At 36.0% G+C, this 11,889-nt stretch overlaps 2 protein-coding genes across 2 annotated transcripts; one reads left to right on the top strand and one right to left on the bottom strand.

Annotated features, from left to right (window-relative positions):
- Positions 1–722: 722 nt before the first annotated feature.
- Positions 723–3,142, bottom strand: LOC132284965 (peroxidase 55). Its single transcript, XM_059787109.1, has 3 exons — positions 2,933–3,142; positions 1,431–1,622; positions 723–1,322 (listed from the first exon to the last, which is right to left on the bottom strand). The coding sequence occupies exons 1-3, from the start codon at positions 3,140–3,142 to the stop codon at positions 747–749; spliced, it is 978 nt and encodes a 325-aa protein (XP_059643092.1). The 3' UTR covers positions 723–746.
- Positions 3,143–5,705: 2,563 nt separating this feature from the next.
- On the top strand, positions 5,706–11,219 carry LOC132284966 (uncharacterized). The gene is made up of 4 exons (XM_059787111.1): positions 5,706–5,880; positions 7,357–7,421; positions 10,062–10,260; positions 10,534–11,219. The coding sequence occupies exons 1-4, from the start codon at positions 5,752–5,754 to the stop codon at positions 10,900–10,902; spliced, it is 762 nt and encodes a 253-aa protein (XP_059643094.1). The 5' UTR covers positions 5,706–5,751; the 3' UTR covers positions 10,903–11,219.
- Positions 11,220–11,889: the final 670 nt, after the last annotated feature.

The raw sequence follows: 11,889 nt of genomic DNA, 5'->3' as shown, positions 1-11,889 counted from the left end.
CGCAAGATCGAGTCTCGATCAACCGAATTGGTTTGAATCCATTCGATACTCCTCATTGATCAACCAAACTTTCATGCGTTTCCCACAGACGGCGCAAATTGAAGATGCAAGAAACTCCTTCTATTCTTTCTCTCTCTAGAATTCTTACACCTCAACCCAAAAAAGATCCCTCTCCTCTTCATTCTAACTCCTATTTATAGATACTTACAAGATATTTACAAGATATTTACAAGATATTTACTAATTGCTGGACCTGGGCCTATTCCTCTGTAAGCCCTGGTCACCCTTGATGGGCTTACTCCCGCTCGGCCCATATGGCAGTGTCTTTCTATGGGCTGACCCAGCTGTTCGGACTGAAGGTTGTGTTTTGCGAGTCGGACCTGGCCCATGTCATCCGGGGCCTCCTCACATGGGAAATCAATTACTGAAAGATTTCTTTGCATCTAGTGTTTAAAAGACCGATTTGGGGACGACATTTCTAACGAATTCAAGAATCGTGCCTAGCATGGAAGTGAGATCTACACCCCAGTGTTGATAAATCAATAAAAATTGTGAAGATATAGTTTATTCAATAACTTTCTTTTGTACAAATACAAAATTATTCCAACCTATTGGCTTTGCTATTGCGGACTGGAACACCACATTATAAATTGTTTCACAAAGTGCACGATAATGAGGCATTTCTTGTTAGAACTTATTTTATATGCTTTTGTCAGGTGCTCTATTGTGATGCCGAATATTTGTCATCATGTGTTGAAGCTTGTGCAGTCATGCCTTATCTCTCCTAGGTTACCAATTTTGATTCCAACCCTACCTAGCTTCCTCATTGCCGTGATAAAGGCTCCATTAAAGTCACTTGGGTTACTGGCAAAATCATTGACAGTGGGCTGAGATGCTGGGTCAGTGAAAAGCACCTCATCTGAAGTGAACAAACCCTTGCCTGCAACCAGATTCTGGTAATACACATTATCGAAAGCTTGTGGGGTTACGGGATCCATAGTGATGGCTATGCTGGGATCTACATTCTGGGGGCAGGCTTGCATCAGCTGCTGAGCATAGTTAGGATCTAGTGAGGGATCTACTGGAGAGGATGGGGAGAATGAGTAGAGGCGGTTTGCAAAGCGGTTGCAGTGGGAGAAGCCTATAGTGTGAGCCCCAGACAGAGCAATCATATCAAATTGACTCAGGTTATTCTTGGCAAAGATGGAGTTGAGTTGATTAAGATTGAAGAAGGGTTCCGGAAGATTTCCTGTGACACGAGATGCCTGGGAGATAAGTCCATCACGCCGTCCCAGTTCTACGCTGAAAGAAGGGCCTCCAGCCTGAAATGAATTTCATCACATCAAACGAATAGGCGGTGTTAGTTTTGTTTTATAGTAAAAACATTCTTAACAACTGCTGAAGGGTTCTAATGGCTTCTGCATATTTACCAGCACTACAACATCTCTGGTAGCAATAGCCAAGATGTCTGCACATGATACTATGCCTGGGCATGCTGCTTCTACTGCTTGCTTTGCCTTAATTACAGTGTCGAAGCCATCTCCAGCAAGCGAAAGATTATCTTGAGCATTCTTCTCTGCGTCTCCATTTGGTGATGCAATCAAAATTGAGGCGTCACATCCCTGCGAAGGAAAGCTGATTGATCCACCAGAGCATTTTATGACAAAACCAATCCAGCTGGGGCCATTTCATCGTAGTCTACTTGGATGAATTTATCATCATCATTTCTATTACTTCCTACACTTTATTAGTACTTATATGGAATCATGCTTTAAAATTGAATGACCCCAATATAAAAAATGGTATATCTTCTGCCAAATGGTGGAAGTAATTTCATATTCTTGCAGTGTAACAAGGCCATTTCTTCGAAATTGTTTTGTCTCTTAGGTAATAAAATACGAGGACATATATGAATGCTCTAAAATGCCCCTGCTAGAAGTAAATCAGTATATGTTTAGATACATAGAAACTGTTACAACCCATCAATATGCATACTAGAAACACAATGAATGCATTATATTTTCATTGTACTTCCAATCGTCCATGTGACAGTGAATTGTTTGAGATAAATGAAAATCTGATGAGAATGATCCCATCCTACAACAATTTAAGTGAAATCTTATTATATATAACATCGCTGGTGATATTTCCTCATCAATTTATTTATATAGATGGCAGGCACTTACATGATTCAAAAGTCTTTTCTGGTTCATCATACAAGTGTAAATATAAATGGCTAACACAAATATAAACAAGAAAAAAAGTTGGGGTTAGGGGGAAGAAATCAACTACCAGAACCAAAATTTGCATTTCTTCTTTTATTCCCCTTTCTCTTTTTGTACAATTTCTTTCTATCTTTTTGTTTTCTTTCTTGGGATGGCATTTTAAAACAAATCATTGGTTATATATGTTTTTCTATCTTGAGATAATATATGATCCACTTGATCAGATGAGAGTTATTTGCTCCATCCTTAAAGCTGTTTTCTGTCCCATAGCTTTAAAACCAGAAAAGAGAGAGGGCATTACATGCCCTATACCTTGTTGCTTATAGAATTAAAGCAGAGCACAGCTGGATGGCCATAGAAATCATTCTTCATATATTATGTCTCATATCTTGCACAACATGAGTATTCTTCTTAAATAAATGTGCTGCACTGCTGCTCATGGCATTCTTGAGTTTCATCACATACTATTGTTTCTGGAAAAGGCCTTGTTTGTTGCGTTGTTATTGTTACTAAAACATAACTTGAATGACACACAGATGTCAAGACGTTCTACGTACAATACTACATCGTTTAATTGTATATTTGTCTTTTGTTCATTCACACAAAATACACCTTAACCACTGTTTTCAGAAGTCAAATTATTAACGAAACACACATTCAGGTCTTTTCAGTGCAGAAAACAATCATAGAGATGCGTTAAGACGTACCTCAACAAAGCAATCGTGGAAAAATAGACGAAGCGTGGCTGGAATTGTGGTAAAAGTCTGGCTGACCTTTGTGGATACAACCTGCTTCACGATGGTTTCTACATTAGGACAACTAGAACGGTAGAAATTCTCAAATAGTTGCCCTTCCCCTCTCCCCATGACCATGACCATGACCACCATAAACAAATACATGCATCTCCATGCCTCCATCACTCTCTGTGTCTCTCTTGCGCTTATTGACAGCTTTTATATATAGAAGAGACATGGGATGAAGGATGAAGGATGAAGGATGAAGGGCTTTAATAGTGCTTGTCAAAGAAGAAGGCTATACTTGGTCCAAGTGTCTGATCGAGGACTCAATATCCTAGTAACCATACTTCTAACCTCCTGTTCTGGTGGATGTCGGTCCTTTTCTTGTGTGGGCGTTTACCCATTAAGCTATAACCACATCGTAATCCTTGCTTGTTAACTTGTAATTTAACTATTAGTAGTTGGGTGAATAAAAAAAAGGTCAAAAGGATTAAAGCCTATGGCCTATGCACACTTGAAGCTCCATGCATTGAACTTATAATATTATAATTGTGTAGCTCAAATGCTTTTCTACTGGAGAGTAGTAATCTCCCGAGTGCATACAATCATCACCAAAACCAGTCGAACTTTTTAATTCTTAAACCATCTCCTCTACCAACTGCATTACCTATGCTGTTCATGTTCAATGAACTTTTACTATTGTGATCATCATAAGCATTGTCTTCAATGCTGCCTTTCTGATCAATAGTCCAATTTCTCGTTGGACCAACCAAGTCCAATTTTGTAGTCTAGCTCATTCATCTGGATCTAGAAAAGTTCAATGCAGTTGTTTATTGAAATTTGCAGTTGTTATTTGTTTTTTAATTGGGCACTCAGTGATATATGTGAAGCCTTGGTTTGGTAAACATCACTTGCTTGTTATTCAGACATATGAAAATGACACAATAACAAATCCAAGTTCCAACATCCCCAAAGTTCCACCACGGAAAAAGTTTATCTAAGTTGCTGACATCAAAATAAAAATTAGTCAAAATAAACCCTTTCCTTTTAAAGGGTGTTGGAACTGGTGGGGATGCTTCCCATGAAAGCAACCACAACAATCTCCAGACTGAGTCATAAAGCAATTATGGACACCCTACCTTCCCTACATATTCCATCATTTCTCAGATCACTTCCTTCTATTTTTTAAAAATCATTCCCTCTATTTTTTAAAAATCATTTTTAGGGTTAGACTTGAATCCACTTCTTCATGTTGTAAGAAAATGTGTTTTGTTCTAAATTTCACTTTCTTTTTTTCTTTTAATTTATGATATCTCACTAAGCTATAATTATTATATGAGTTAAGAAAACTCTATAACAGACGACACCCGACTGTAGACTCGGACACATCGACAACATAAGAAGTGGTGGAGGGTCACATTTGATGTGCCACAGTTAGGTGTCCACACTAGTATAAATTATGAAGACATATGATTGTAATTGTGCAACATCATCATTAGAGGGCAATAATTCTTTTTTTTCTTTCCCCCAACAATCCTGAAGAACATTTTAGATGAGAGACTTATGCTGTCTATCAGACAGAAGTGTATAAAAAGACAGCTTTAATATTAAAACCTAAAACTAATAATTTCTCAATAATTTTACAAAGAGTTGCAACAGCCTTTGGTGCGGAGAGCTGATTATTACTTTTTTTTTTAATACGTTAGGTCAAAGTATATGTAAGCAAAATAGGTTTTGTCCTTTTACCTTAAAAATAAAAAAAAGCTTTGTCCATGTACGTGTTTATCTTTCAATGATCAAATATTCTACTATTATATACACGCATGATTTGATTAATCATGTACCGGTACATAATGGAAACTGAAGTGTGACAAGACCTCCATGAAACCCCTTGGTAGTTGACGAATGAATATCATTGACTTTGCAAAGAATTGAATAATTAAAGGAGGCTTTTATTTTTATGATTCAATGTATAAACTATGCTCTCACGCTCACTCACCGTATGAGCTTGAGTCATCGACCACGGGACGGATTCAATCGCTAAGCATTAGGAACATTGCCTCCTCATATTCAATAGAAAGGTTCCATATAGATATATTAATTAAATTTTCACTTATTTAATTATAATTTTTCTTTTCGTCAGTGATTAAAATAGATTAAATTCAACGCATAAATATCTCTAATTTTTAGATTGAATTGAATTATGTAATTATCTAACAGAATTCTACTTTGACTATTTCTTTTTCTCACATATTTTCTTATTTTTTTTTAAATTCTTCACTTTATATATATTTTTTCTTTTTCTAGACTACTTTCAATTGGTTAAGTAGTAAAGTTTCTAAAATATCTACACTTGGTAATACTATTATTTATACTAATATACTGAAAATAAAAAAATATTTCCTTTAAAATTTTCGCTTTAGCCTCAATAAAATACTGCCACCCCCAACATTACAATTCATTATGTTATTATTAAACTTCTTGTAAATAGTGCAATTTGTGAAGTCGCAATAATATCCACACCTACTATCTTATGTCAGGCTCCTGTTGGTTTGGGCCAGAAAATCTTTAAACCCAATCCAGTCAATTTTGAACCTTAACAATGGTCTGGGCCTAGCACGTCCAATCTGAAATTTAATGGGTTGGAAAGGCCCAAATTTCAGGATGTACTGGCTGAACTTTGGGCCATTTCAGCCCAATTTTCTCGTCCTGTGAAAAGACGAAACGAAGGTGTTTGTTCACACAGGAGATAGTCTGTTCAGAATTCAGGGAAACACGAAGCGTCTCACATGGCGATGGTTGTAGAGAACGTAGGCCAATTAGGGTTTCCGTACTGGAGTCCAGTTCGTCGACGGTTCGGTCCCGACGCCCCTTTCTTCGCATCTGGAAATATTGAAAGAGAACTTCTCGCCAAACAGGTTCATTCATTTCCTTCCGTTTCCCTCTATTGATTGTGTATGTACATTACAAGTATATGTAAACACACATCCCCCACAAACATATATTTCTATTTATTTGTTTATTTTTAATTCTTTGAAGATCTTTTAAGTCTTAATTGACGAGTTTGTGGAATATGATTCTGATTGTAGGTTTTGAGTTAATGTCTTATTTGACGATTCATTCTCTGTGATGATAATTTTTCAAATCAAGAATTTTTGTTTTTGGGTAGAATTTGCGTTATTGTACTCAAATTGCTTCGTTAAGTATAAACTAAGATTAGAATTTGCCACTGATTGGCAAAAATATGGAAGGTTTCAGTAATTTATCAATTTGGATGTCTCTGATGCTTGTTCAGGAAAAGTATAGGTTTGAATTTATGGAGAGAATTATAATGGTAGGAAATGCTAGTCATGGGAACTTTATAGGGACTAGTTAAGAAGATATTTCTTTTATTGTATTCAAATTGTATTCGGCTAATGACTATGGTCTTTCAGGTCTTTGTTTGTTGTGGTAAAGTGTTTAAAAATGACTGGCTTTGGGTTTTGTAAATGATCAAGAAAATGATATTACTGAGTAGATGATTATTTATGAAGTTGCTTCCAGATTGAAATTGATTGAGTAAATTATTTCTTATAGTTGGAGATAATTCATTTGCTACACCCGGCTGATATGACTATCTAATATCTGGTCCATGGATTAAGCATGGTTAGCAACTTAGTATTTTGAGTGCATGATCAAGACATCCTCCCAGAACAACATTCTAAATCTACTTCTACTCAATTTATTGAAACTGTTAGGATCCTACTTGGTAATATTTACTTGAGTTGAGGAGCTCTTTTCCAAGGTATTTTTTTTATTACAAAAAAATTCGCCAAAAAAAAGGCATATCTTTCTTCTCCTTGTGCTGTTTTTTTCCTCTTTCATTCGACAATAGATGAATTAGGATTGAGGAAATATATATAGGTATATCATAGTAGCTATATATGTTGTGGACTCCCATATTTCTTAAATTGTAATTTTACATGTAATTTGGGTTTTCTGAATCACTTTGGTTGTGCAGGTCCATGCGTTCTTTCTTTATTGGAGAAATTAATAATGCTTAATCTTTAGGATTAGTTATTGTAATAATTTTAGTTATCAATTCAACTAAATACTGGCTAAATCTTATTAAGCTGAACTGCAACGTTTCCTTTCTTTCTAGACGGTCTACTTTTCAGAGTCATGTTTTGGTTTCATTCTTCAGAATTTCCTTTTATTATATTTTCAACACTTGTTGTTCAAGTACTTATCTTCTGAAAATAACTCGCGCTTTATTCCTGCTTTTGAGTATGTAAAGTTCACCCCTATATTGCCAAACCTTCTAAGAGATTTGATTTTGCACCTCTGATTTCGGTTGCCTGCCAAAAGAAAAGAAACTTAATCAGTAACTAACTTTATTTCCCTTTTTTGTTTAGGTTGCATTGGATTTAACTGAAGACGAGAAGCAACAGCTTCAAATTGTTGAAGATGAGGATGGCAGGTATTAATGGTTACAAATAATTTTTTTCCTTCCGTTGACTTGACTTGCGATTAGCTGGCTACAGTAATTCTGCATTTTTTCCAGCATTGAAAGAACTGAAATAGTTGGATTCCTTGGATGAAGATGAAAGTTTCGTTGTAAAATTACTTTTGATGGGTTAGAAATTAAAAGGGTGTTATGGTATAGTTCACAAGCTACAGGTGATTTACTTGATGTATCTGATCCTAAAACTTATCGAGACATGTAACTGTTAAAATTTGTTGTCCTTGAGAAGCCTCCTCTATGTTCTTTCATTTTGCTGGATCTCTGAATAAATATATAGTATCAAGAGATTCCTATATTTTATCAAAGGGTAAATTACAGTCACAGTCTTACACCCTGTGAGATTTGACCTTATTACACACGGTGGTCGAGATATGCTTTTTCTTCAATGACACCCCTTATTGAAGTCAAACCATCAACAGACGTTAAAAATCACATAAAATGTCATTTATGCCCTTCAATTTATAAGATTAAAAAATAAAAGTATCTTGTATAATAAATGACTTATTTTACCCTTTATTTATATATAAAAAACTCTCGGTGTTTTTTTTCCCCTCTCTCGTTCAGCTACTGCAAATTCGGCGGACCAGAGCCCTCAAACCCTCTGAAACTCCCATCAATCTTCTGCGATGAGATGGATTTTGAGTAGATCCTCTGCAACTGGATTGGCCAATGAACTTGACAAAACCTTTCATTAATCTTGTTGAAAGCCTCAGGTCCTTCCTTCGATTCCCATCTTTAATGCCCTCTAGAGAGAGAGAGAGAAACACAGCACCAGTAGCCAGCCTTTACTGAGTAGTATCAAAATTTAAATGCTCAGAAAGAAAGAGATTGAAATTAATGAAGAAGAAAGGAAGAAAAGGAAAATAAAGAGAATTCGAATTGGAAGGTTTATGATTATGTGGAGCAAAAGCAATCGATTAGTTTTTTTTCTTCATTTGATTCATGCTCTCTACTGGTGTGTAAAGCAGAATATATATAAATAGAGAGAGAGAGAGAAATGTAGATTACGAATATATATATATGTGTGTATTTATGGGGAAACAGTGACCATATTTATATATAGAAATGAAGGTAACATTGGTATTTTTTTTTTTAATATGCATTGGTATTTTTTTGTATATAAGAAGTCTACTAATGTCTTTTTAGTAAGGGCAAGGGAAAAGCCGTCATTTAGTCAAAATTTTCTGACGGTTCTAATGGCTGGTTGACGGTAGGGGGTCGTCGAGCAAATGCGTCTAACCTGAGGGGTGGGTACAAGGTGATATTAGACCCAATTTCAACCACCGTGTGTAATAAGGTCAAACCTCGTGAGGTGTGAGTGTAATTTACCCTTTATCAAATTATATTTTGATTAAATTGCCAGTAGTGGCTCGGTTGAGTTGCTCAAGTGCTCCTTAATCCTTTCATGCTTTGATGGTTATCCCCCTTTCTAAAATGTAGATGTGGTTTATGGAAAGTTAGGGGTAATGATTGTATTTTAGCATTTTTGGTTTGTGGTGGGGGGATATATGGAGCTTCTTGTTTGTTATGGGGTTGCTGGGAATTTTGATGCAGAACCATTGCCATATTATTAGAGCATCCTCTGCTGGCTACACGTAAGTATCGGATTTTAGTTGTGAAATTTAAGTTTAAAAGTAGGAATCAAGTTCCTATTGTCAAATTTTAACTAGTCCATATAAGTAAATTGGTTTTTAATTCTACTACAACATCTGGTTGTTTGTTACTATGTCACTGCTGGTATGAAAAGTTCAAATCCGGACTACATGGAACCTGAAACTTTATATTTTATGTTATCGATTCCTGTCTTTGGATACAGAGTCTTCTGTACTTCGCTTTCCGCTGATCTGGATAATGTCGCAAACCTGAACTTTTAGTGACCTGCCATAAGCTTTTACCATGTACATATTGGATCATTAAAAAAACGTTACATTATTAGACATAGGACTATATGGTTAGATAATTGCAATACTAATGTGTTTTTATTTATTTTCTGTAGTTTAGTCACCAATCAGGTCATGTCAGCAGAACAAAAAACAAGAAAAAGAAAATGTGATGAGCTCAGCCTTGGGGTGGCTTAAGTTAGTAGCCAACAAATGTTATAAGCAAACTTATCAGACAGTGTTAAGCATTTATTGCTATTTTTCAAGTCATTCTTGGGGTACAATTTGATCAGGTTGTTCTTTGGCATAGCAGATTACTAAGATGGGAAGGCCTAATAACTGACTATGATTCCTCATCCATGCCATTTGATCCCTTAGTCACAGTTAATAGAGTTATGTATAAAGAAATAAAATTTTAGGTTTGAATTCTAAGTTGAATTAGCATTCTGCTCATGCTAGAGTCACTTAAAGTTGTCCTTCTACAGCATGAGAAAAACTCTGACAAGTGCTATTAGAGCTTATAAATGGAAAGTATCCTATAAACAAATGTTTTGTTCTTTAATATGACATTTCCCACTTGTGTGATGTTGGATACCTAATTTGTTCCTTAGAAAATGAACAAAAACACATTTTCTAATTTCATGTACTACCTTATAGTGCCTTTGTAAATCCATACTAAATGACTAACTTTTATTAACATTAAATGCATGACCAGGGGAGTATTTTGTCCAATTGTTGGTTGTGGTGCACATTTGAATTCTCTAGAGGACTTCGAAGATCACTACAACGCACGGCACACTGCTTTTTGTTCAGTCTGCTCAAGAGTCTATCCAACATCACGTCTACTCAGCATACATGTATCTGAAGCACATGATTCCTTTTTTCAGGCAAAAGTTGCTCGTGGTTTTGCTATGGTACTTATCATGCATTTGATTTTGGTCTCTTCATTTAGCAGTCAGCACAGTTTGCGTATAGTTAGAACTGATATTATCTGGGGTTACATGATAAGTGTGCTTGACGGAACCAATTTTGAGATAATTTGGAGTTTGTTTATGCTGGATAATATCTTGCCAATGCATACAGTTACCAGTACTCAGGCTGTTATAGAATTGACTATTGTGTGCTTTGTGTCATGTTGGTATTAAAATATGAAATCTTAATGTCCTTGTATGTTTTCTGTGTAACAGTATGAATGCCTGGTTGAAGGTTGTGGTATGAAGCTAAAGAGCTACAAAAGTCGGCAGCAGCATCTGGTTGACAAGCATAAATTCCCTGCTTCATTTGAATTCTTCAAGAAGGCCCACCTATCGAAGAAACAGAGGCAGAAGAACCAACGGAAGCAAGCAGTTCATAAGGAGGAGGATTCAAGTGCAATGCAAGTAGAAAAAGAAACCATGGATGGTCTTGTTTCAGCAGTCTCTAAGTTAAGTACTTCAGACTCCTCTCCTTCATCCATCAGCTTTGGTCGTCGCCACACTCGTGGCTTCACATTTGTCCCTCGAGCTGTTCAGCGTGAAAGAAGGGCAGACACCTCAACGACGGGACCCAAGAGATAGCCAATGCGCTTCCTAAGCAATTCTGGATCCTTCAAAAATGTTCCTGCATCTCTCTTCACAAGATGGAGCATATGAAGCTGGATCTTAAAGTCGCTTTCTATTACAGACCATTGCAGATGTTTATAGGAAAATGGTTCCAGTGGTTCCATCAATGTTGAGGGAGATTTAGAAAGATGTATATGATGATGATCGGTTTCTCATGAACTTGTCCATGTGAAATCACATCCACTGTTGTGAGCCATTTTGTAGGAACTGAGAGCTGCTTTTGGCTTAAATTAAACTTTTATCACTATAGGACTTATTTAGCTGTTTGCTTCCATCAGGTTTTCTGTGTGTGTGTGTGTGTGTGTTTTTTTGTCCTCCATCTCACTTGTATCTATGATTAACACTCCGTGTGGAAGTTACTTCCTCATCTAGTGTTCATCCCAACCTGGGATTCAAATTCAATGTTCGGATGGTGATCGGTCCAGCTTAAGCTCTTGTCAGGGACCGTTTGGCTTCAGGTGAATTTTCCATCTACCTTAAGGTCCTTAAGGTTTTAAAATTAAGAAGTTTCTTCCTTTTTTTCAGGTGAGAATATATTTAAATAGAGCAAAAATTTACAAGTATAATTGCGGCATAAAACTCAATGTGCAAGATGAGCCCAGAAGCCCGTATGGAAAGAAACAAACAGCAACCCAAGTCTTGCCCAAAAGAAAAGTAAAATGAAAGTGATGGCCCAGGTGAAGCCCAAATTTGACTTGAGTTTTGGCAGGATGTGATTTCTTTAGGAAATCTAAGGTATGATGTATTTTTAAAATTATTACGGAGTATTGGATAAGTTACATTGACCTTTACTAAATTACGTTGACCTTTTTTATGATTTATCATAATTATAGTAATTTTTTTTATAATCTGAGAAATTACTTTAATCTTCTTTAAATATGAAATTAATTTCTACGGATTTCTCTTCTGTGACACTCAACTCAAGTTAATAACGAATTTTAT

Source organism: Cornus florida, unplaced genomic scaffold, assembly GCF_030987335.1.
Source record: "Cornus florida cultivar Cherokee Brave unplaced genomic scaffold, ASM3098733v1 CherokeeBrave_3.0.0_Hap2_Chr11, whole genome shotgun sequence".
NCBI classification, from domain to species: Eukaryota; Viridiplantae; Streptophyta; class Magnoliopsida; order Cornales; family Cornaceae; genus Cornus; species Cornus florida.
The sequence above is the reverse complement of the archived record's forward strand: the minus strand, read 5'-3'. Positions and strand labels throughout refer to the sequence as shown.